Below are 23,962 nucleotides of genomic sequence, written 5' to 3' on the forward strand. Positions count from 1 at the left end.
CCATCCTGTGCGTGTCTAATGAACAAACAGCATCTACCATATGGACTACTCAGTAAAATCAGAAATTCATTACACGGACAGGTCCCAGACTAGCCAAAGGAAAAGATTCTACTAGAAATTAATTTCATTTATAGGCAGCAATAGTTATTACGTTAATAGGTACTTAACAGAAGTGGTAAACCAGTTTCCTTGTGTGTCAAGTGGAGAATGAAATCTTCTAAAAAGGGTTGGTATGAAGATCTACAATAAGACAGAAAGAGCTTACCTACTGAAAACAGGTCAGTGTACAACAAATGTTTCTCATTATTATTTAGGTCTTATTTTGGACAAATGGCAACTCCCTCCAAATTCCAACTGTCCAGAACTTGAAGACCAGTTTGTAATATGCCCTAACCTGAAAAGAATTTTGTTTCTCCTAATATTTCCTAAATTTTCCTACCTAGCAAATATAGTTGACCCATGAACAACATAGGTTTGAACAGCACTGGTCCACCTATATTACATCAGAGTAATAAATGGATTTTCTCTTCCTTACGATTTTCTTAGTATCCTTTTTTCCTCTAGCTTACCTGACTGTAAGTATGTAATACTGTATAACATCCTTAATATGTGTTGTTTATGTTATCACTAAGGCTTCCAATCAATAGCAGGCTGTAACAGCTACATTTTCAAGGAATTAAGTTATACTCAGATTTTCGACTGCACAGAGGTCAGTGCCCCTAACCCCCATTTGTTCAAGAGGCAACAGTAATTAGTTTTCCAAAGTATATATTACATCCATACCTCATCCCACCCTCTTCTTTCCTATTGATAAAAGTACTAAGTTATTATTTAGCTTCTCTCTGTGTGGAATTATAGGCCCACAATGCTTCAGCCAAAAGCCTTGGGACTAGATGTTTCCTTTTTTTTTTTTTTTAAGATTTTATTTATTTATTCATGAGAGACAGAGGGAGAGGGAGGGAGAGAGGAAGAGGGAGGGAGGGAGGGAGAGGGAAGAAGAGGGAGGGAGAGAGAGGGAGAGAGAGGGAGAGGGAGGGAGAGAAGCGGAGGGAGAAGCAGGCTCCCAAGGAGCAGGGAGCCCGATGTGGGACTCGATCCCAGGACCCTGGGATCATGACCTGAGCCAAAGGCAGACGCTTAACCATCTGAGCCACCCAGGCGCCCTGGACTAGATGTTTCTAAACTCAGAATTTTTCAGATTTTAGAAAGATATGGCGCAAATGCCAAATACTCCATAACACACCCAATGGGTTAATACCTCAGTAAAATAAATGAACATTCATACTAAAGAGGATAAAGCCTAAACAACCTCTCATCAGTTCAGTTCAGGTTTTGCCATCAAATGAGTTTGTGGTTTTCAGAACTTTCCAAAAGGCGGCTATGAAAATCCTTAACCTGGGGTACATGGCTGGCTCAGTCACTTAAGTGTCTGCCTTAGGCTCAGGTCATGATCTCTGGGGCCTGGGATTGAGCCCCATGTCAGGCTCCCTGCTCAGAGGGGAGTCTGCTTCTCCCTCTCCCTCTGCCCCCTCCCCCTGCTTGTGCACTGGTGCATGTGCGTGCTCTCTCAAATAAATACATAAAATCTTAAAAAAAAAAAAGAAAGAAAGAAAGAAATCCTTGGGGTGCCTGGGTGGCTCAGTTAAGCGTCTGCCTTTGGCTCAGGTCATGATCCCAGGGTCGCTCTCCCTCTGACCCTCTCTCTCCCCTGCCTGTGTGCGCATGCTCTCTCTATGGCAAATAAAATCTTAAAAAAAAAAATCCTTAATTTAATGCCAATTTGTTTTAAACATACACACACACAATCACAATCCTCTCAATACCTTTTAAGCACCTTTTCTAATGCCCTCAAGTCTGATTTTCCTTGACTGATAACCATGCTATTACCTCAGAGAAGTGGACTGAGTCCCTCCTGCTATTTCTCTTGGGAAATTATAACAAAATAGGCTTTAAATTAGGTAAGTTGGAGACTGGGTGTGGTGTTCATTTAAACTGAACTTCAGGGCTGACAGTAATTTGAATTCTACAACCTAAATTAGGTGAATAATTTCAGTAAGTTGTTCAGGGACTACACATTTTGTAATACTTATTTTCTTAGACTCACAGTAAATTTGCCTCTCTGCACAATTTTTAGCTTATTTATGGCAGATAAGCAGCCACCAAAGATGTTTCAGACGGTGCTACTAGGTTACAATGCATGTTATTATACACTTATTAGCCAAGCATTCATTATAAGCAGGCATAAAATAGTTCTCCAGCCAAGAAACAGAAGCAGAAACAATTCAACTGAATAACTCTGCTGCTTCTGCTGGATCTTTACAATATTTTGGAAAGATAATGAATAAATTTCTATGCAGATAAAATAATCACAGCTTTAAAAATGATTAATTTAGCATACTTGAGATAATTACCATTTTACCTCATAATTCTTCAAAGGAACTAATTATGCAAAAGAAACAGTGATGATTACAGCAAGCTTTCTACCATTTCTCAACCACCCAAGAAATAAATGCATTTAATACAGCAAGCTTTGAACATGACTTAATTTTTACTTTTTACTGTACTCATTACTTTAAACACAGTGGACACAACAGATTAGAAGTTGAATTCATGAAACTTACCTTTTTAACATCCATATGCCTCAATTATATAATCCAGTTTGAAATTTTATACCCTGTGGTATCCCCTTCTCTGCAAAGGATAAATTCCAAGACCCCCAGTGCATGCCTGAAACCACAGAAGGTACTGAACCCTATACACTATGCTTCTTCCTGTATATACATACCTATGATAAAATTTAATTTACAAATTACACACAATAAGAGACTAAACAATAACTAATAGAACAATTACAATATACTGTAATAAGTTATGTGACTGTAGTCTCTTCCCACCCCCTCATAATACCATATTGTATTCACCCTTTGTGTGATGATGTGAAATGATAAAATGCCTATATGATGAGAGGAAGTGATGTGAATGACGTAGGCACTGTGATGTAGCATTAGGCTACTACTGACTTTCTGACAGATGTCAGAAAGAGGATCATTACTTCCAGACCACGGCTAACCACAGGTAACAGAAACCATGGGTAAGAATAACTCGTGTGTTTTATTTCTCTCTCCAAGTAAGTTGTTAGGAATCAGTATTGTACTGATGACTATTACAAAAGCAAAAGCTGTACAATCTTTTGGAAAGTAAACTTAATCTTGTGAATTTCACATAGAAGAATGATGATCCTTATGCACATTAAAAACTTCCTCCCCAAAAAAACAACAAAAACTTCCTCCCAACCGCAGGTTTTGTCAATGTCGGTTTCCGCAAGAGGGTGTAGTGTCAATGAGAACTATGCAAAAAATTCTTTGGATGAAACCTGGACACAAAATGTCATATTGCAGATAAGAAAATATATAAATCCCAACACACCTATTTTATGAAATTATAAAACCCAAAGGATACAACCACCCTCAGCCAAAACAATATAATATCCTATAACTCAAGCTATTAAGCCATGATTTCTTCTTTCCTTTGCCCTGATTGCACCCCACCTACCCTTCCCCCACTTAAGGTAACTCATACTTTAGGCTAAGTCACTGTCTCTCAGGGCATTCCCTGAGCTCCCAACTTAGATCAGGTCCCTCGGATACTCCTCCAGCACCAAACATTTCTTTCTGCCTCACTCATCACACCCCTCCAAAGTTTCTTCCTCCCCAACTCTATTAATATTAGAATCATATCTGTCTTATTCACCATTGTCAGACAAACACAGGTGCAAGCACACAGTAAAGTGTTCAAATAATAAATCTGAAAAAATACACTTCCAGGAGCAAAGCAGCTTTATATACCAATTGGCTGAACACAGATTTTAAAAAGAAAACAGTTAACAACATCAGCTGTGTACACTAGGGGTGAGGCTATCTCCTAGGACACTTGTTTTAGTAGTTCAAGAATTTGCCCCCAGAGAATTATAGAAACCCCTCATATAAATCAGAAACTTAAGTTATCTGTAACAGGAGTGTTAATCTGTAACAGGAGTGTTAAACAGATCCTCCCTATGAACTAACTCATTTGCTCTTATTTTAAAAACAACTCTGTAAGTCTAACTGGCCAGTAGCTGAATTCACAGCAGTTAGAAAGATGCATGCCTGGGTGAGAAAGAGGTGCAGCCTATGACAAGACATAGGAGACAGAAAACCCTGTAAATCAGGGGCGCCTGGGTGGCTCAGTTGGTTAAGCGACTGCCTTCGGCTCAGGTCATGATCCTGGAGTCCTGGGATCGAGTTCCGCATCGGGCTCCCTGCCCAGCGGGGAGTCTGCTTCTCCCTCTGACCCTCTTCCCTCTCATGCTCTCTATCTCCCATTCTCTCTCTCTCAAATAAATAAATAAAATCTTAAAAAAAGAAAAGAAAAGAAAACCCTGTAAATCAGGCTCAGAAATATAAAACGGGGAGCAAGAGAAGTGCCAATCTGGCCAGTCCTAAAGCAGGCCAACATACTCCAAGAATAGAACTCAAAAACTCTTTCCCTTAGGAGGAAAGACCTCAATTATTACAAAGGGAAGCTTAAGTCCCAGATACTGCAAGACGGAAAAAGACATCCACTACAGAAATAAAACAAAATTTAAAGCTTAAGAAAGCAAGCTTCAGTTATTTAGAACACAGTGATACGATTTTAGTGGTTTAAGATCTCAATTTTTCCCACAAGAGCCATATTGTACCTAAACACACATGCATCCCATTAAAGCTTAAAAGATGCCCTACAATGCATTCTCTGGAAGCAAAGCTATTAGAATTATGAAACTGAAAATAAAGGTCAAAATACAGCCTTTTCTCTAGACAGTCCTAAAAGTAACAACCAAATTAGAATCCTTTGTTCAAACAATAAACCTGCTTTAAAGTGTAGATTTTCGGGCGCCTGGGTGGCTCAGTTGGTTAAGCGACTGCCTTCGGCTCAGGTCATGATCCTGGAGTCCCGGGATCGAGTCCCACATCGGGCTCCCTGCTCAGCGGGGAGTCTGCTTCTCCCTCTGACCCTCTTCCCTCTCGTGCTCTCTGTCTCCCATTCTCTCTCTCTCAAATAAATAAATAAAATCTTAAAAAAAAATAAAGTGTAGATTTTCCCAGGCACTCCCTTCTCCAATACCTTCCATTCTACTGCTTTTGTACTTTGTTAAAGTACACGTCTAAAATGAATAAAGTACATACCACTTCATTAAGTCAAAGAAAATCACTACATTGAAACTGTTTCAGAGCAGTGGGCAGAAACCTGTCCTGTCAACTCCAGGTTCACCCACCCACAGCAGCTCTGTGCCTAGCACACAGGAAACACCATTAAACACTAGGAAACTAAACTGAAAACATAAAGCCATTTATTTTCGCTGCAGACAACATAGGAGACCTCTGACAAAAAGGCTCAAACCATCTGTCCATTTGTTCATAATGCCCTCGAGCCTGGTACTGTTGTTATTTTGCCATCTTGATCAAGCAGTTGTCAAGGGTCGATGTCGTTCAAGGGCCCTTAGAGATGAAGAGCACCAGGCCTAAAGCACATAAAGGCAAGCAGAGGAGAACCCCACAAAGCCTGTAATATACGGCCAAATAAGAACAATCCCAGATTTAAATTCTTTGGGGCTGGAGAAAAGAAACACTCTCTTCTGGCTTCCTAAGTAACACATCTTATTCACCTCAAAATGTAAATATTCTAGGGTTAACCTTAATGGATGAGCAGAATCAGGATTTGACTTTGTGCAGCCTAATTCTCCATTTACATTGCCCACAACACAATGCTTATCTGGAGAACTGCCATACAGAGAAGAATAAACCAAGAGGTAGCTCCAGTGAGCTGCCTAGGTGTTTCAGCAATGACAATACATAGCCAGACACCCTGCATTCTGGCACAAATATCTCTATTCCTCTCAAGGTTCCACAATTAGCAAATGAAAACTCCTCAGGGTGAGGCCTGCATCTATTTAAACTTTTTCCTTTTTTAAAATTGAGGTGAAATATAAATAATATAAAGTTTACCTTTTTTTTAAATATATTTTATTTATTTGACAGAGAGACAGACAGCAAGAGCAGGAACACAAGCAGGGGGAGTAGGAGAGGGAGAAGCAGGCTTCCTGCTGAGCAGAGAGCCCGATGTGGGGCTCGATCCCGGGACCCTGGGATCATGACCCGAGCCAAAGGCAGACGCTTAATGACTGAGCCACCCAGGCGCCCCTAAAGTTCACCTTTTTAAAGTGTATAGTTCAGTGATATTTAGCACATTCACAATGCTGTATAACAACCAAGTCTACCTAGTTCCAAAACATTTTTTTAAAATTTTTTTTAAAGATTTTATTTATTTATTTGATAGAGAGAGAGAATGAGAGATAGAAAGCACGAGAGGGAAGAGGGTCAGAGGGAGAAGCAGACTCCCCGCTGAGCAGGGAGCCAGATGCGGGACTCCATCCCGGGACTCCAGGATCATGACCCGAGCTGAAGGCAGTCGCCCAACCGAGCCACCCAGGCGCCCCCAAAACATTTTCATTACCACAGAAGAAAGCTCCATACCTATTAAGCAGTCTGTCTCCAGTTCCCCCTCTCCTAGCACCTAGCAACCACCAAATTTGCTTTGTCTCTCTATAGATTTACCATTCTAGATATTTCATATAAATGAAATCATACAGCCTATGACCTTCTGTGTTTGGCTTCTTTCATTTAGCATAACACTTTTTTTTTTTTTTTTTTAAGATTTTACCTACTTATTTGACAGAGAGCACAAGCAAGGGGAGTGGCAGACAGGGACAGAGGAGAAGCAGGCTTCCTGCTGAGCAGAGAGCCCGATGTGGGGCTCGATCCCAGGACCCTGGGCTCATGACTTGAGCCAAAGGCATATGCTTAACCGAGTGAGCCACCCAGGCGCCCCAGCACAACACTTTTAAGGTTCATCCATTTTGTGGCAGGTATTAGTACTTCATCTTTTTAAATAGCTGAATAATATTCTATTGTATGTACATAACCACATTTATTTATCCACTCATCTGCTGGTCGACATTTGGATTGTTTCCACCTTTCAGCTATATAAATAGTGATGCTATGAACATTTATGTACAAGCATTTTGTCTGAGTACCTGTTTTCAATTCTGGGTACAGATCTAGGAATGGAACTGGTGTGTTGTATGTTAACTATATAATTATATGAGGAACTGCCAAACTATTTTCCACAGTGTATGCTATGAAATATCTTGCCATATAATCACCCAGACCTATTGTTGAGAAAGAATAAGATCCATAACAATGTGCAATAGTACATATCTAAAAAAAGGAAAAATATGTAACATACATACACAGTATCTCTAGAAGGATACACAGGAAACAGTTACAAGGTTTTCTTTAAAGGAGGAGTTTGGGAAGCAGGGAGAAAGGCTTACTTTTCATGCCCACCCCTTTTGCACTGTTTCATATACACGCTTCATCAACCTCCTTGCTTTAAAATAATATATTTTTTAAAAAAATTTCGAGGGTGCCTGGGAGGCTCAGCTGGTTAAGCGTCTGCCTTCAGCTCAGGTCATGATCACAGGGTCCTGGGCTCGAGTCCCACATCGGGCTCCTTGCTAGGCAGGGAGTCTGCTTCTCCCTCTGCCTGCCATGCTCACGCTTGTTCTCACTCCCTGTCAAATAAATAAAATCTTAAAAAAAAAAAAAATGAAGGGGTGCCTGGGTGGCTCAGTCAGTTAAGCGTCTGCTTTCAGCTCAGGTCATGGTCCCAGGGTCCTGGAATCAGTCCCAAAGTCCGGCTCCCAGCTCAGCTGGGAGCCTTCTTCTCCCTCTCTCCCCTGCCTGTGTTCTCTCTCTCTCTCAAACAATTAAAATCTTAAAAAAATAAATTTAAATTAAAAAAAAAAATTAAAAAACTTCTTAAAAGATTTTATTTATTTGACAGAGACACAGCGAGAGAGGGAACACAAGCAGGGGGAGTGGGAGAGGGAGAAGCAGGCCTCCCACCTTGCAGGGAGCCCAATGCGGGGCTCAATCCCAGGACCCTGGGATCATGACCTGAGCCGAAGGCAGACACTTAACGACTGAGCCACTCAGGCGCCCCCCAAAATTTTTTAAGTAATCTTGGAGCACCTGGGTGGCTCAGTTGTGTATCTGCCTTTGAATGGAGCCCCACATTGGGCTTCCTGCTCAGCAGGGAGTTGGCTTTCTCTCTCCCCCTCTCCACCACTCCTCTCTCTCCATCTCAAATAAATAAAATCTTAAAAAAAAAAAGTAATCTCTAGACGTGGGGCTCAAGCTCTGAACCCCAAGAGGAAGAGCTGAATATTCTAATGAAGCCAGCCAGGTGCCCCAATAAAATATTCTTAAAGCCTCAAAGAAAGCAATACAATGAGAAGAGCACTATTCTCTGGAATAGGAAGAATATACATCTTTTTTAAAGTAAACTCTACCCTCAATGTGGGGCTTGAATTCACAACCCCAAGATCAAGAGTCACATGCTCTACCAACTGAGCCAGCCAGGCACCCCCATCTTTTGTTATAAACTTTTTTAAGATTTTATTTATCTATTTGAGAGAGAGCACAAGCAGGGGGAGGACCAGAGGGAAAGGGACAAGCAGACTCTGTGAGCCTGGACTCGGGGCTTGACCTACATGGGACTTGACCTCACGACCTAAGACCATGACCTGAGCCAAATCCAAGAATCAGTTGCTTAAGTGAATGAGCCACGCAGACACCCCTCCTCTTTTATTATTGCGGTGAAATATGTATAACATAAGCAGCCAACTATGGATTTCAGCTCAGGTCTTGATCTCAGGGTCGATGAGTTCAAGCCCTGTGTTAGGCCCCATGCTGGGTGTGGAACCTACTTAAAAACTTCGGGGCACTTGGCTGGCTCAGTCAGTGGAGCATGCAACTCTTGACCTCGCAATTGTGGGTTCAAGTCCCACGCAGGGTGTACAGATTACTTAAAAATAAAATTAAAAAGTATATATTCCAAAAAAAAAAAAAAGAAAACTTTAAAAGCTTTCCAAAGAAATGCTTTGTATCTTGATTGGGTGGCAATTACACGTGTGTATGTATTTACCAACACTTGCCAACCTGTCACTTAAATACATGCATTTTACTGCGTGTAAATTTATACCTAAACAAAGGTGATTAGGAAAAAAGCAAACAAAAAAACCCTCCCAAAGTGACTCCAAGTTTGGGATCCACCAAGTTTGGGAGCTACTGTTCCCAAGCATCAGAGCCCTGCTGTATTTCCCCAAGAATTACGTCTTAGGATGCTCTCTCCCCTTTCCTCCCCCCAAAAATCTCTTCCACATTGGGGCACCTTGCTGGCTCAGTCAGTAGAGCATGCAATTCTAGATCTCAGGGTTGTGATTTCAAGCCCCACGCTGGGTGCAGAGATTAAAAAAAAAAAAAAAACCACTTAAAATAGTTTCTTGGGACACCTGGGTGGCTCAGTTGGTTAAACGTCTGCCTTTGGCTCAGGTCATGATCTCAGGGTCCTGGGATCGAGTCCCGCATCGGGCTCCCTGCTCTGCAGGAAAACTGCTTCTCCCTCTGCCTGCTGCTCCCCCGCTTGTGCTCCGACAAATAAAAGCTTAAAAAAAAAAAAAAAAAAAAACACAATTTCTTCCACATTCAATTAGTGTGATTATTGGGTACTACAAACTGTAGCCTGAATAGTGAAAGTTAAAAGGCTGCATGTCTGGCACTGGAGCTAAGTGCTTCTCTCTCACTGAACCCTCATAGCATTCCGATATTAACCCTATATATACACTAAGGTATTTAAAAAACAAGTGTAAGAACTAGTACTTAACTGTCAGCCTCTCTCCAGAACCCATGTTCTTACCCAAGATATTCTACTGCCTTCCTTTTCTGAACTTAAGACCTTCAAGAGATAAACAGGAGCTTCCTTCCAAGTCACTAAAAAAGTTAAAGAGACTTCATCCAGAAAAGAACTTTTCCACAAAAAATTAAATGCACTACTTCCAACAAAACTGCCAAATCATGGGGCACCTGGGTGGCTCAGTTGTTAAGCGTCTGCCTTCAGCTTGGGTCATGATCCCGGGGTCCTGGGATCGAGCCCGGCATCGGGCTCCCTGCTCGGTGGGGGGCCTGCTTCTCCCTCTCCCCTTGCTTGTGTTCCCCCTCTCGCTGTGTCTCTCTCTGTCAAATAAATAAAATCTTAAAAAAAACTGCCAAATCATATAATAAAATTATCTCGTGGCAAAAAATGCATAGCTACAGTATTAAATATCCACCTTAAATGTACTTCCTTAGGCTCTCAAAACCTAAATACCAAACAACAAAGTTACATAATAGTACACCAGAAAAGTGACATAGCATTTGCTCTATGGATTCATGAGAGAGACATCAGAGACCAACTGCTCTGCACCAGAGAGACTTGGACACAATGAGAAAAAGGTAAAAATATATATAAAAACAAAAGCAGAATTTTCAACCATATGCTTAAAGTCAAAAAACAATTTCTTAAAGTAACAGAATTAAATCTCTGTGTTTTTAAAGTAGCTAGGTGCTGGGCGCCTGAGTGGCTCAATGGGTTAAGCGATGGCTTTAGGCTCAAGCCATGATTTAGATCCTGCGATTGAGCCCCACATAGCTTCTACCTCTCCTGCTCCCCCTGCTTGTGCTGTCAAATAAATAAAATCTTAAAAAACAAAACAACAACAAAAAAACACATTTTCCCATACGTTTTAGAAATTTGTTTTAGGTACACCTGGCTGGCTCAGTTGGAAAAGCATGCAACTCCTGATCTCGGGGTCATAAATTTGAGCCCCATGATGGATGTAGAGATTACTTAAATAAAACTTGAAAAAAAATTGTTTTAGTGACTACAGTCAGGATGCAGCGTTAGTAAAATTGGGAAACGTAATTAATGAAAATGGTAACTTCTAAAAGAATAAGCCTGAAAGATAAATGAAGTGTGCATATAGCAGGTACATGATATATAAATGCTTCTGGCTTCATGACTGAACCCTCTTAAGCCACAGTTCAACACACAAGTATACATGAGAGTTAGCATGGGTTAGAAGTTGTCCAAGAGGGGCGCCTGGGTGGCTCAGTCGTTGGGCGTCTGCCTTCGGCTCAGGTCATGATCCCAGCATCCTGGGATCGAGCCCCGCATAGGGGTCCCTGCTCCGCGGGAAGCCTGCTTCTCCCTCTCCCACTGCCCCCTCCTTGTATTCTCTCTCACTGTCTCTGTCAAATAAATAAAATCTTAAAAAAAAAAAAAGTTGTCCAAGAACCCATTAAGTTATAAAAGGTAGTCTCAGCAGAAAAAAATCTTCACCCCACCATCTACTTTTCTGCCTACCTGTTGGAGAGTGCCATCTCTGCCGCTACTATTTACTGTTGCTTAAGAGTGGAAATAAATGACACCAGAATCAAATAAAGGCGGAGTCCTTACTACAACCCAAGAATGAATCAAGATAATTTGTAATGTATATTATCTGCTGTTATCAAACTATTATTTATGTCAAGCAACATTTATAAAAATGATGGCATCTTTAAAAAAAACGATGGCAAGTGTGCCTGGGTGGCTCAGTCGTTAAGCGTCTGCCTTTGGCTCAGGTCATGATCCCAGGGTCCTGGAATCAAGTCCCACATCGGGCTCCTTGCTCCGCGGGAAGCTTGCTTCTCCCTCTCCCACTCCCCCTGCTTGTGTTCCCTCTCTGGCTGTGTCTCTCTCTGTCAAATAAATAAATAAAATACTAAAAAAAAAAAATGATGGCAAAATCCTAGGACATAAATCCCAACATACTAACTCCTACAGTTAAACAAGTGAAAGACAAGAAAATGCAGACACCAAACATGTGTTTCTCCTAATTCAGTCAGGTGGCAGTAAAGAAATTCACATAACTTTTTGCTTCCTACCAATAAAATCCTTGTCACTCTGAAAGCAAACAGTCACTATATAAATACAATGCACTGATAACCTGAAAGCAAAATATCCTTAAAGAATCTATCAGAATTAGAACAAGTATTTCCACTAAGGGAGAAAACTAGTATGCATTGAGCATTGTGCTATTTCATCTAAAATTCCTATAAAATGGGGTCACCCAGGTGGCTCAGTCAGTTAAGCGTCCTCTTAGCCCAGCTCAGGTCTTGATCTTAGGGTCTTGAGTTTAAGCTCTGCATTGGGCTCCACAATGGGTGTGGAGCCTACTTTTAAAAAAATTCGATAAAATTCCTATAAAATGAATGTAATCTTCATTTCCTAGGTCCTGAGGCTCACAGAAATAATCTGGTTAAAGATATATGTATATATATACACCTCTTCTATGGCAGAACTTCTTTGTAATTACAGGGCCATGAGCATTTTTGGTGAAGAATCTGATAAGCATAACCTTCCTTACTTTTGGTTTTACATACAATGATGTAGAAATACACAACTGAGAAAACAACTTTGAAACCGTCTCCCCTCTTACAGGGGAGGCCATCAATCAAACTACTCTAATGCATCAAAGTACTTAAAGGAGAAATTTCAAGCCTTGTAGACAATAGAGTACATATCCAGGGGTGCTGGGCTAGTTGTCTTCCTATGCCCAGCAGTTGCACTGAGCTAATCTTGCCATGGATCAGATTCAGGAAGCCACATCTTCCAATGTATCAGCAAAGCCTATGAGCACTCCTTACAATATACTGTGAATCCCTCCACTTCCACTGTTACCATTCTTGTCCAGGCCACTATCATCTGTCACTGGATTTAAAGAGCCTCCAATAGGGGTGGCCTGGGTGGCAAAGTCAGTTAAGCATCTGATTCTTGGTTTCAGCTCAGGTCATGATCTCAGGGTCGTGATATGGACCACCGCATCAGGCACCGCGCTCAGTACAGAGTCTGCTTGAGAGTCCCTCTCCCTCTTGCCCCACCACTGTGCGCTCTCTCAAATAAATAAATAGCTTCCAATAGATCTCCCTGCTTCCATTTTTGCCACCCTATAGTCTATTCTCCATACATGAGCTAGAAATATAAACAAATCAGATCTCATTACTCCCATTATAAACAATTATAAAAACACTTTAATAGCTTTCCAACACAACAGGAATAAACTCTAAATTTCCAGTTCCTACAAGAGCTGGTCCCTGCCTACCTGTAAGACTTTATTTCTTTTACTCTCTCCACTTGCTCTTTAGGCTCCAGCCATTCAGGTTTTTTTTGCTGTTCCCTAAAAAAGACAAGCCCATCTCTTACCTATCATCAGACTTCCCTACTAGAACAGTAACGACACAAGCAAGACTATTAACATTTTTGTGATTATTAACACCTGATGTGCTTTCTACTTTCTTGTCAATGATATTGAGAAAAGTAGCTAAGATTCAAAACCAACAGACTTTTTAGTTCCAAACCAATTGTTCGTATTTCTAGGAATAAAGATATCATAAACAAACACCATAAAACAAATGAAAAACTTCTTGAGGGAAGGGACTTTTTTTTAACGCTGAGACTTATAGTTTATCTTCCTAAGTAAGCTCTATGCCCAAAGTGGGGTTTGAATTCATGACCCCAAGATCAAGAGTCGCATGCTCTACCAACTGAGCCAGCCAGGCACTCAGAGAGTAGGGACCTTCTTTGTTTTCTTCAGATGTGTCCCAGAATAGCATCTGACATATAGTAGCTATTCAGTAACTACTTGTTCAATGAATGAATGACAAAACTACAACCCAGCTTGGTCATTCTTCTTACCATGCCAAGGAGGAGTTCAAAGCCAACCAACCATTTTATGCCCTCACTGCCAGGTAGCCCATCTCACTAAAAAATATTCATCCTCTTCACAGGTCACTTCTCCATACAGAGTTCCCTCAGACCCAAAGAGAACAAGGAAACCTGATCAAAAAGTACCAGACCAAGATATTTATCATGGTATCTATTAAGATATTTCTATTTCCGGAACACCTAGGTGGCTCAGTCAGTTAAGCGTCTGCCTTTGGCTCAGGTCATGATCCCGGGGTCCTGGGATCGAGTCCCGCATCGGGCTCCTTGCTTAGCAGGGAACCTGCTTCTTCCTCTGCCCGCCGCTCCCCCCTGCTCTCTGACAAATAAAAAAAATCTTTAAAAAATAAGTTAAAAAAAAGATACTTCTATTTCCTTTATTTGTAATTAGTTTAAATATCTAAACAGCCCCTGGATGGGCTATTATACCAGCTGTTAGTTAACATTGCTCCCAACTAGGGCGCCTGGGTGGCTCAGATGGTTAAGTGTCTGCCTTCGGCTCAGGTCATGATCCCGGGGTCCTGGGATCGAGTCCCGCATCGGGCTCCCTGCTCCTTGGGAGCCTGCTTCTCCCTCTGCTTCTCTCTCTCTCTCTCTCTCCTCCTCTGTCTCTCATGAATAAATAAATAAAATCTTAAAAAAAAAAAAAAAACTGCTCCCAACTAAAGCAGTAGGTCTCTGACCCCTCTGGTAAGAGGGAAGCTTGTCCTCTGATCTTCATTCTCTAGCTGGCTCATCTGCTATTGATAAATAGATATACCCGAAGCACAAGCTCTAGATAAACTGTATGATAACCAAACTATCAAAAAATGAAAACTTAAAAGATGAAAAACAGAAGGAGTAAGACGGGAATGGCCCAGAAGTAAAAGAGTATGTGTGTAACACAGGGAGTTCATCTCCTTAGGAAATATATCATCTAAAAAAGAAACACCTGGGGAGGCCTGGGTTAAGCAATTAAGTGTGTGCCTTCAGCTCAGGTCATGATCCTAGGGTCCTGGGATCAAGTCCCTCATTGGGCTCCTTCCTCAGTGGGGAGCCTACTTCTCCCTCTGCCTGCCACTCCCCTGCTTGTGCTCTCTCTGACCCCCTCCCCGACAAATAAATAAATAAGAAAAAAAGAAATATCTTAGGGTGCCTGGGTGGCTCAGTTGGTTGAGTGTCTGACTCCTGGTTTCGGCTCAGGTCATTGTCTTGGGGTTGTGGGATCAAAACTTGTGTCAGGGGGCACCTGAGTGGCTCAGATGGTTAGGTGTCTGCCTTCAGCTCGGGTCATGATCCCAGGGTCCTGGGATCGAGCCCCGCAGGGGGCCTGCTTCTCTCCCTGCTCATATTCTCTATCTCTGTGTCGCGAATGAATTAAAAAAAAAAAAAAAAAAAACTTGTTGTCAGGCTCTGTGCTGGGCGTGGAGCCTGCTTGGGGTTTTCTCTCTCCCTTTACCCCTCCTCCCCCATCTCTAAAAAAGAAAAAAAGAAAGATCACTTAGAAGTAAAAAAGGAAGTTAGAAGAGTACCTTATGGAGAGATAAGAAAATAAGATCAGAGAGAAAAGCTATGGAATAAGATAAAGAATTCAAGATTGGTGAAGAGAATCATTAACAGTAATGCACTCGCATTTCCCTAGAACTTAACGTTAATATATAATAATCTGTTTTCCACGGGAAAAGGGACGTAAATGAAGAGGTTTCTATTTACATACCTTACAAATGTGCTGCAAGACCCACGGCCTGTGTGGCAGAAGTTCTACAAGTGCCTTGAACTTCTCAGATGAAGGGCACTATAAAAATATAAAAATATCAGGAATTATGTCTATTGATTTACAAGGAAAAAAAACAAAACATAGGATGTAAACAGGCCTTGCTCAAAGTTCTGTGAAGTAATTTAGGATCCAAGAGAGGGAAAAAGTGTAGAATTTAATTTTTGATTGATACTCCACCAAATCAATCACGTTTATACAAGTCCTAGCTTCCTTCAGTTAACAAAATGCTCACAAATCAACATTATCTTGTGATTATAATATTGTCCTTTTAAAAGCAAAAATCAAAAGCAAATGAATCCTAAATTATTTTTCCATTTTATTATAAAAGTTCTCAAACACATAGCAAAGTTAAAAGAATCTTAGAATGAACACCTCTAATCCTACCACCTAGACTACTATGAACATTTGAATAACTTGCTTTATCTAATTACACATTCTTAATATGGCATTACAGAGAAATTACAGGCTGAAAGGCAACTGTCCGAAAATCAATGGCTTCAAAAAATCAGGGTGAAGTCATTACATCAAGGAAAATAATATTTGGAAATCTTTCTGATATTTTTGTCAGAAATGATATTAGTTTACTACTGGGATGCCTGGGTGGCTCAGTTGGTTAAGCGTCTGCCTTCAGCTCAGGTCATGATCCCAGCATCCTGGGACCAAGTCCCACATAAGGCCCCTTGCTCAGCAAGGAGTCTGCTTCTCCCTCTGCCTGCTGCTCCCTCTGCTTGTGCTAACAAATAGATAAATATTATATATACATATATATTAACTATTTGAAGTCAGAATGGACTCAGATCTACTCCTACTCTTGGAGAATGATTCTTGTTGTTCAATATCAGATCATATCATTCTCCTGCTAACAAACACCTAACAAGGGGCGCCTGGGTGGCTCAGTCAGTTAAACATCTGCCTTAGGCTCAGGTCATGATCCTAGGGTCCTGGAATCAAGCCCTGCATCTCGTTGGGCTCTCTGCTCAGCGGGGAGCCTGCTTCTCCCTCTCCCTGCCGCCCACCCCCACCCCCGGCTTGCGTGCTCTCGCTCTCAAATAAATAAATAAAATCTTTAAAAATCTAAAAAAATCTAATGATTTATCATTTCAGAACAAACCCAAAGAACTTCCCATATCCTAATGGCCCTACAGGATTTGGTCCCTACCCACCTCTCTAATTTCATTTTACCTTCCACTTCTCCCTTTACTCCACTCCAAACATTTTGGTTGCTTATGTTCTTCTCTTTCCCTTCACATGAACAGTAAAACACTATTATAAACATGCTTAAACATATTTACTTTACCCACCCTCTTCATTAAAAAAAAAAAGCTCAATTTGGGACAAACTGCAAATTGGCTGCAATGTAACAGAATATATCTCATATTTTGACCATTATTAACTATAAAATGTTAACCAGGATCATCTGGAGGAAGTGCCAATAAATTCAGACCAACACCCAGAATGAGCAGCGTCAATGCGTATCTGATTTTGTCACATGACTACCATAATTATGAGTATACAAGGCCTTCACTTAATACTACAGCACCACAGATTAAAAATGAGTCATTTGAAATAGAAACACTTGAAATAGGAATTTTACAGTAATTACTAACTTTAAACTGTCTTGGAAATTTTAATTTATTAATCTCATAAGTACTTAACAGCGAGCATATCCCCAAAGAGCACATATGGTAAGACACGTTAACACATGTTTAAAATTTAGTTACGTTGGGGCGCCTGGGTGGTTGGTTAAGCAACTGCCTTCGGCTCAGGTCATGATCCTGGAGTCCCGGGATCGAGTCCCGCATCGAGCTCCCTGCTTGGCAGGGAGTCTGCTTCTCCCTCTGACCCTCCCCTCTCTCATGTGCTCTCTCTCTCTCTCTCTCTCTTTCTCTCAAATAAATAAATCTTTAAAGAAAAAATAAAATTTAGTTACGTTAAAGTGTAGGTGCAGGCAAATTAAGTTCCACTGGCCAGGGATAAAAGATTAAGTGGTAGAGGAAGGAAAATAACTTTTAGGTACCTTTTACAAGTACAAATATATGTGATTAAAATCCAGTGATTATGTACCATTTATCACTATCACTAGTGCAATTAAACCCAAAGTTCTGTCTATAGAAGCTCAGCAAGCCCAAATTAGTTCTCTTAGAAGTTGAAATATCGGGGCACCTGGGTGGTTCAGCTGGTTAAGCATCTGCCTTCGGCTCAGGTCAGGATCCCAGGATCCCGGGATCGAGCCCCGCATCGGGTTCCTTGCTTGTCAGGGAACGTGCTTCTCCCTCTCCCTCTACTGTTCCCCCTGCTTGTGCTCTCTCGCTCTATCAAATAAATAAAATCTTAAAAAAAAAAGTTGAAATATCAGTCTTTCTTCTGACAGAGTTAACATAAATCTCTCAGCTCTAGGACAACTAAGAAGTCCCAAAGTGGCAACTCCTCCTATCACTGCTTGAACTCTACTCCGTGGACAGGAAACACCTCAAGATCTACCTGTTTTCAACTCTCCTAATAAGAATCAGGACTAGGAGAACATTCCAACAAACTACCACCACACACACATATACACAGGGAAATGTTGACTTGATATGTGTTTCTCTCCATCCCACCTCAAATCAATAGGCAGAAGAGCCCTCAGTCACATGATAACATCTCAGCCTGACCTAATTATGTTGGATTTGGAACAGGGGAGTCTGGGCCTCCCTTTGGAAGAAGTTGTTTCCTCAAGAAGACCCAAACACCCAGGGACCCCTGGCCAGTGCAGTCAGTTAAGTATCTGACTCTTGGTTTCGGCTCAATCATGATCTCAGGGTCGTGGGATCGTGCCCCGAGTCAGCCTGGAGCTCAGGGAGGAGTCTGCTAGGTTTCTCTCTCCTCTCTCCCTCCACCCCTTCCCACACTCACTCACTCTCTCTAAATGGATAAATAAATCTTAAAAACAAAACAAAACACCAAACACCTAAAGCTAAAATTAAGCCAACCAGGGACCCTATATATTCATTTATATATTTCAATCAAGTGCTGCAGAACCATTCGGTTTCATGGAGAACTGAAATTTGTTTAGAAAATGAATTTTTCAGATTCTCACAACATATATAAAATGGAAATAAGTCCTGAATTTTACCTAACTCTAAACAAGCTGTTTTAAAGTACAAGGAGAATACCTTAAAGAGAAAACAGTTCTGGCCTGCACCTAACTAGAAAAATGACCTTAGGAAATTTACATAAGCCTCTGGGACTCAGTTTCCTCATCTGCGAATGGGGTTGGACCATATAAGTCCTGAAGATTCCTTTTGGGTCTAAAATTCTTGATCTATGAAAAAGTTGGTGGATTCCTATTCTCTTCTTCCCTCCAGTACAGATTTTTATGAGAACAGAAGCCATAACTCTAGCACTAGACTCTGACTTAAAGCAAGTTTTCTTCTATTTTGTTAGGTCCCCAAGAGCCACCACTGCTCTACAAAAGTAGATGGAACTACTCTCCAGACAATTTATCAAAAGAGATCTTTAAGTAAATTATCCTTCACGATTAGGAATTAGTCTTGTACTTTCAGGTCACTTGCGCCCAATGCTCGAACCAGTATCTCTACCAACTTAGCCATATCTAAAGTGACAATCATGCAATGGTATATACATATTATACATCTGGGTATCTGACACTAAGTGACTGAAAAATTCCCGCCACATATAACATTTTTAAGAATTTTTTTAAAGTATTTTTTTCCCTTCAGATCTGGGAGGGTGGACTATAATCCGACTGCACACCTGCAAGAAACATTTACTTCAAAGACAAACTTACAAACACAAAAAGAAACAAACAAGTCACCAATATTGGTAAAAATTTTAAATCAGGACCATTAAAAAACACAGTGAAACCAACTCTGAGGCAAAAAGGATGCCAATTTTACACCATAAACTAAACATTGTTTTGACCAAATCGATTTGCGAGCAAACAGTGCTATTTAATAAAGACGGCTTGTTAACTGGGTTCAATCGGTAACTAAGGACAGCTGTTCAGGTGATTCCTATCAAGGCAGTAACTTAGACTAAGCAAAATTCCAAATTAATGTTCTATTTCAATGCAACACAGTTTAAATCATGAAAAAAAATGTTTTCAACTGGAAAATTCCCTTTCCAATACCCAAGAATCCTAACTCGTAAGATTTCAACACTACTTAACTTACACAACCTCCGAGAATACTGCATTTAAAAAGAAAATCTACCCAAAACATAACTGGACTTCACCCTGTATAAAACGGTGATTCATGTTTCATATTCAATGTAAAAGCCAAGATGGAGTTGTAAAGAGTTTCTTTCCCATTTCAACTCTCGACAGCCACGCGCGCTTCGCCGGGGCCGGCCGCACTGCGCGGTCGCCGGGCCCGGCTCGAAGCCCCCGCCCTGCCCGGCACAGCAGTGAGAGAGGAAGAGCCGGGGACCGCGGGCGGGCGGCTTGGGCTCCACCAGGCCTGGCCGGGCGGGGGAAGGGGCGCGGGAGGCCGCGGGGCGCGCTTCCGGGGACTGCGCGGGCGGGGCCGCCGCTTTGGGGAGCGGGGCCCGGGCCAGGAGGCAGGGGCCGGGGCCGGGGCCGGGGCCCAGGGGCAGCCGGCTGAGAGCAGCAGGTGGGGCGCGGCCGCGGCGGGGCGGCGGGCGGGCGGCCGGAAGAGTGCCGGGAGGGCGGGCGGGCCCGGGGCGCCGCAGCGCCAGGAGGGAACCCTCTCGCTCACCTCAGGCGACGACTCGCAGTCCGGCCTCTCTGCGCCGAGGACGCCTGTCCGCGAGTCGCAAGCTCGGAGACGGGCGGGTGGCTGAGGAGACGGCAGCAGACTAACGAGAGAACCGACGAAGAACGGCGGGCGGCGGGCGGGGAGCGCGAGCGAGCGAGGGCGGTCGGCGGCGGGAGGGCGGGGAGCGACGTGCGCGCCCCCGTGTGCCAGCGGGCTCGAGCCAGCCCCAGTCGCGGTCCCGCGCGCGCGCGCGCACCCACAGCTCAGCCACGATTGCTCAGGAGCGCGTCCACGCCCTAAAAGCAAGGCGCTTAACCAATCACTGCAGCTGCGTGGGGCATCACGGGAACTCCGGGGCTATAAAAGACCTGGTTGCTATTTTATGCTCCTCCGCTCACTCATCCTTTAAGCAAGCAGGGTGGGGCTAGTGCGCGTGCGCGGTTTTATTTCTCCGCCCCAAACTGCCAACTCTTCGCGCAAGCGAAGTAGGCTCACGTTGCCTGGCTTACGCGTGCGCACTAATGGGCCTGGGCCCGGAAGACCAGACGCCTGCGCTGTGGGGACTACGGTGACAGTCCTCGGGGTGGGGCATGGGCCAGTCATGGCGGAGCCTTGGTCTGGGCAGTCCTTGCAGGCTCTACCGACCACGGTGCTGGGCGCGCTGGGCACTCTAGGCAGCGAGTTCCTGCGGGAGTGGGAGGCGCAGGACATGCGCGTGACCCTCTTCAAGCTGCTGCTACTGTGGTTGGTGTTAAGTCTCCTGGGCATCCAGCTGGCGTGGGGGTTCTACGGGAGCACGGTGACAGGGCTGTATCACCGCCCAGGTGAGGCTCCCCACCCCCACCGGACTGTACCATTGGGCTCCCCAGAACCCCCTAGACTACCACTGGTCCCCTGAGAACCTTATCACAACTTAACGCTGTGCCCTGGCCCATGCCAACATACCATTTCATGCCAGAAACCCCGGTCCACCCATCACATTTTAACTGTTCCCTTGAACCTCTATCAGACACTACTAGTCCCTTTAGGGCCCCCATGAGACCACCAGACAACACCACTGGGCTGATACCTGCTCAGATCCCCACCCTCAGCCTGCTGCAGCTTTGGATATGTTCCTGCCCCCAGGTCTGGGCGGCCAGAATGGATCCACACCTGATGGCTCCACGCATTTCACTTCTTGGTGAGTAAATCTGTGCCCATGGCAACCTCATGCTTGGCAGGCAGAGGACACACCTGTGCTAGGAACAGGGACAGGGGCAGGAAATTCTTAGGGCACGAGTCCACCAGTTTAGTGGCCTTTGCAGCAAGCTCCAAGGCTTGCAAGTAGAGCTCAGGCTTCAAGTGACACCAGTTTCTGAACAGCCCATCAATAGGCTGTTCAGCAACCTGTGAGGCTGGTGGTGATTTCAGAGATGAAATGGCAAGTCTCTTGGGTTCCACTGTACTGCAAGCCCCTCAATTAGGAAGGTAGGAGCCTCTGTCCTTACTGCACTGACTGGCCTCATCAGGGTCAGCCTCCTCATCTGTAAAACCAAATCACTAATCAGAGCATTTGTTCAACTAATCTCTGAGCTCCTACCATATGACGGGGCCACACTAAGTCCAGAGAACAAGGACAACCCAGGCCCTGTTTACAGGGGGAGCCAGACATTTAAAAGGGAGGGCAGCAAAAAACAAACAAAAACAGAACAAAACTAAAAAAAAATAAAAGGGAAGGGGCAGTAGAGCAGGGGGTGAGGGCAGGAAGCTGTTGAAGGACTCAGCAAGGCTATGGCCTGATCTAACTTGTCTTTGTAACTGCCTGCTTCATGGCAAGAAGATAAAGGGGTCCAATAGAGAAGGCAAGAGGCCAGTTAGGAGGCTTGCCACTGCCCAGGTCCTGGGCAACTGGGGAAAGACAGCAACACCGTGATAAGGCAAGGAACCAGGAGGAAGAACGTGTTGGCAAGAGACAGGTGGGGGACCCAGTGTGGGCCGTGGGAACTCAGTAGAGAGGTCTAGGTTGTAGTGTGGCCTTACTGAGCCCACCTCAGCTCCTAAAGGGCTAGAGAGCCAATCAGGGACTATTAGACTGCCTGTGGAATAACCCCTCTCTTCTCTCCATCACTTTTAGGGAAACAACAGCAAATGAACCTCTCAAAACCCACAGAGAATAAGGGAAGGCAGCAGAGGGATCTCCAGGGACATCACCGGGTCTGCTGGTTCCCACACGGGGTTCTGCTGCTGCTCAGACCCCAGAGACAACGGCAGGGAGGTCAGGGTTGGGGGCAGGGATTACCCCAGTGCTTGCAGGCCTGGGCTTCCACTGTGCTTGGCCTTGCCTCCATCAGCTCCAGGCATTGGGCCAGTAAAGTTTGCCTCTACCCTGATCTGGGTGCCTTAAGGAGAAGGCATGCTCCTCCCTCCTCTCTTAGGGGTCAGCTCAGAAGCCTCTGGGTTGGAGAGGCCAACAGTCCATTTTCTGCCTTGGCTTTTTCCTGTCCCTCTTCCCATCCCCCTGGGATGTGACCCCATAGAAATTTGTCCTGAGAGGAAACTTAAGGTTGACCAGCTCTGGGATTTGTAAGGGAAGCCTGTTTTCCCCTAAGCTCTAGGTTTCTTGAATTTGTTTTTGCTTTGTTGGCAGGGAGCCAGGGAATTCTGGACTGGACATGGCCTTACACTGTGTAGTTACTTAGCTGGCCCATTCAAGTGTAAGGCACGGGGGAGCTGGCACCAAACACCCACCTCCCTGGCCCATCCAGAGCTTTCCAGGTGTGAGTCAGGCTATGGAAATGGTCTTTTCCCGGATATCAACTCATTCGTACTTCTCTCAGTCCTTCTTGTTGGGAAGCCAGGTGCCTGAAAGAGGCTGAGCCCTGGGGGGTGGCCTTCCACCCCCACCATTTTTAAGTGCCCATGGGGTTATACCCTGCCCCTCACAGGGAGACACTAAGCAGTTAGTGAGGAGTTGCCCTATCCCACCACACCCTGCAGCTTCATCACTTCCCATCTTGACCCGAAGCCACAGGAGCCTCATCCTAAGAGGCCACTGTCTCCCCACTAGCACCATCTCAGCCCCCCGAGAACTGTCAAACGGGAAGAGCCATGGGCCTGCCACCTACACTGTGGGCCGGGGGAGCTTACAAAGGTGTGGGTGGCACATGCAGTTTCTGAAAGCAGCATACTGCTAGAACTGCCTCCCAAGGCCATACTCCTACCTGCTTCTGCTGTGCCACCAGCTACCTCAGTGTCCCGCCACCTGCTTGCTCTATTAGAGGTCACATTTCCATCTAGCAGCCTTTGGCTGGCCACCTTGGCAGCAGAGGTGCACTGGAAGTAGGACCACACTGAACTGATGGACGTGGACTTCCTCCGGAGCTACCTTCTGGCTGGTAGGATGACAGTTTTGTAGCCCCAGCCCTGCCCATTGACACCACCCCGCAGAACCAGGGTCTCACGTTTCACCCCAGGTTCAACTGAGGATGTAGCTTATTAAACATGGAAGTGCATCAGCTGTGTGATTATTGAGATAGGACAAGGGTGTGCATGCACAGGGGAGACTGGAGAGGGAACATTGCCCCTCAGCGCCCAGAATGCAACGACTTGCAGAGGTGGAGAGGTGATACCAGCTTCCTAGAGGAGCAGTGGTGAGTGCCTGACAGGGAGGGGCACTATCATTAGTTTTTATAGACCTGCCCCTCTCAGGGGGAACCCACTCTGAGCCTGCCTCAGAGGCCAGGCAAGCAGACATTGGGCTGGCACCCCAGGAACCATGTGGACAAAGGACAAT

The 23,962-nt window shown here is 44.0% G+C and overlaps 2 protein-coding genes across 4 annotated transcripts in view; one reads left to right on the forward strand and one right to left on the reverse strand.

Annotated features, from left to right (window-relative positions):
- The window catches only part of RHOA (ras homolog family member A), a 62,795-nt gene extending 42,429 nt beyond the window's left edge, over positions 1 to 20,366 (reverse strand). The window contains exons 1-2 of one of the 2 annotated variants that reach the window (XM_027582346.2): positions 20,191 to 20,366; positions 15,416 to 15,493 (exon numbers count right to left, since the gene is read on the reverse strand). The gene's annotated coding sequence lies outside the window, so the exon portion shown is untranslated. The remainder of the gene's footprint in view (positions 1 to 15,415; positions 15,494 to 20,190) is intronic. The other variant, XM_027582347.2, reaches the window with a different exon arrangement.
- Positions 20,367 to 20,602: 236 nt separating this feature from the next.
- Positions 20,603 to 23,675, forward strand: TCTA (T cell leukemia translocation altered). Of its 2 annotated transcripts, none has more exons than XM_027582349.2 (3): positions 20,603 to 21,014; positions 21,316 to 21,370; positions 22,304 to 23,675. In XM_027582349.2, exons 1-3 carry the CDS (start codon positions 20,792 to 20,794, stop codon positions 22,344 to 22,346), a joined length of 321 nt encoding a protein of 106 aa, XP_027438150.1. In that variant the 5' UTR covers positions 20,603 to 20,791; the 3' UTR covers positions 22,347 to 23,675. The 2 variants fall into 2 exon arrangements, with proteins under 2 accessions (XP_027438150.1, XP_027438149.1); XM_027582348.1 differs by having other exon boundaries at positions 20,669 to 21,014; positions 21,268 to 21,370.
- Positions 23,676 to 23,962: the final 287 nt, after the last annotated feature.

Source organism: Zalophus californianus, chromosome 1 (genome assembly GCF_009762305.2).
Source record: "Zalophus californianus isolate mZalCal1 chromosome 1, mZalCal1.pri.v2, whole genome shotgun sequence".
NCBI lineage: Eukaryota > Metazoa > Chordata > Mammalia > Carnivora > Otariidae > Zalophus > Zalophus californianus.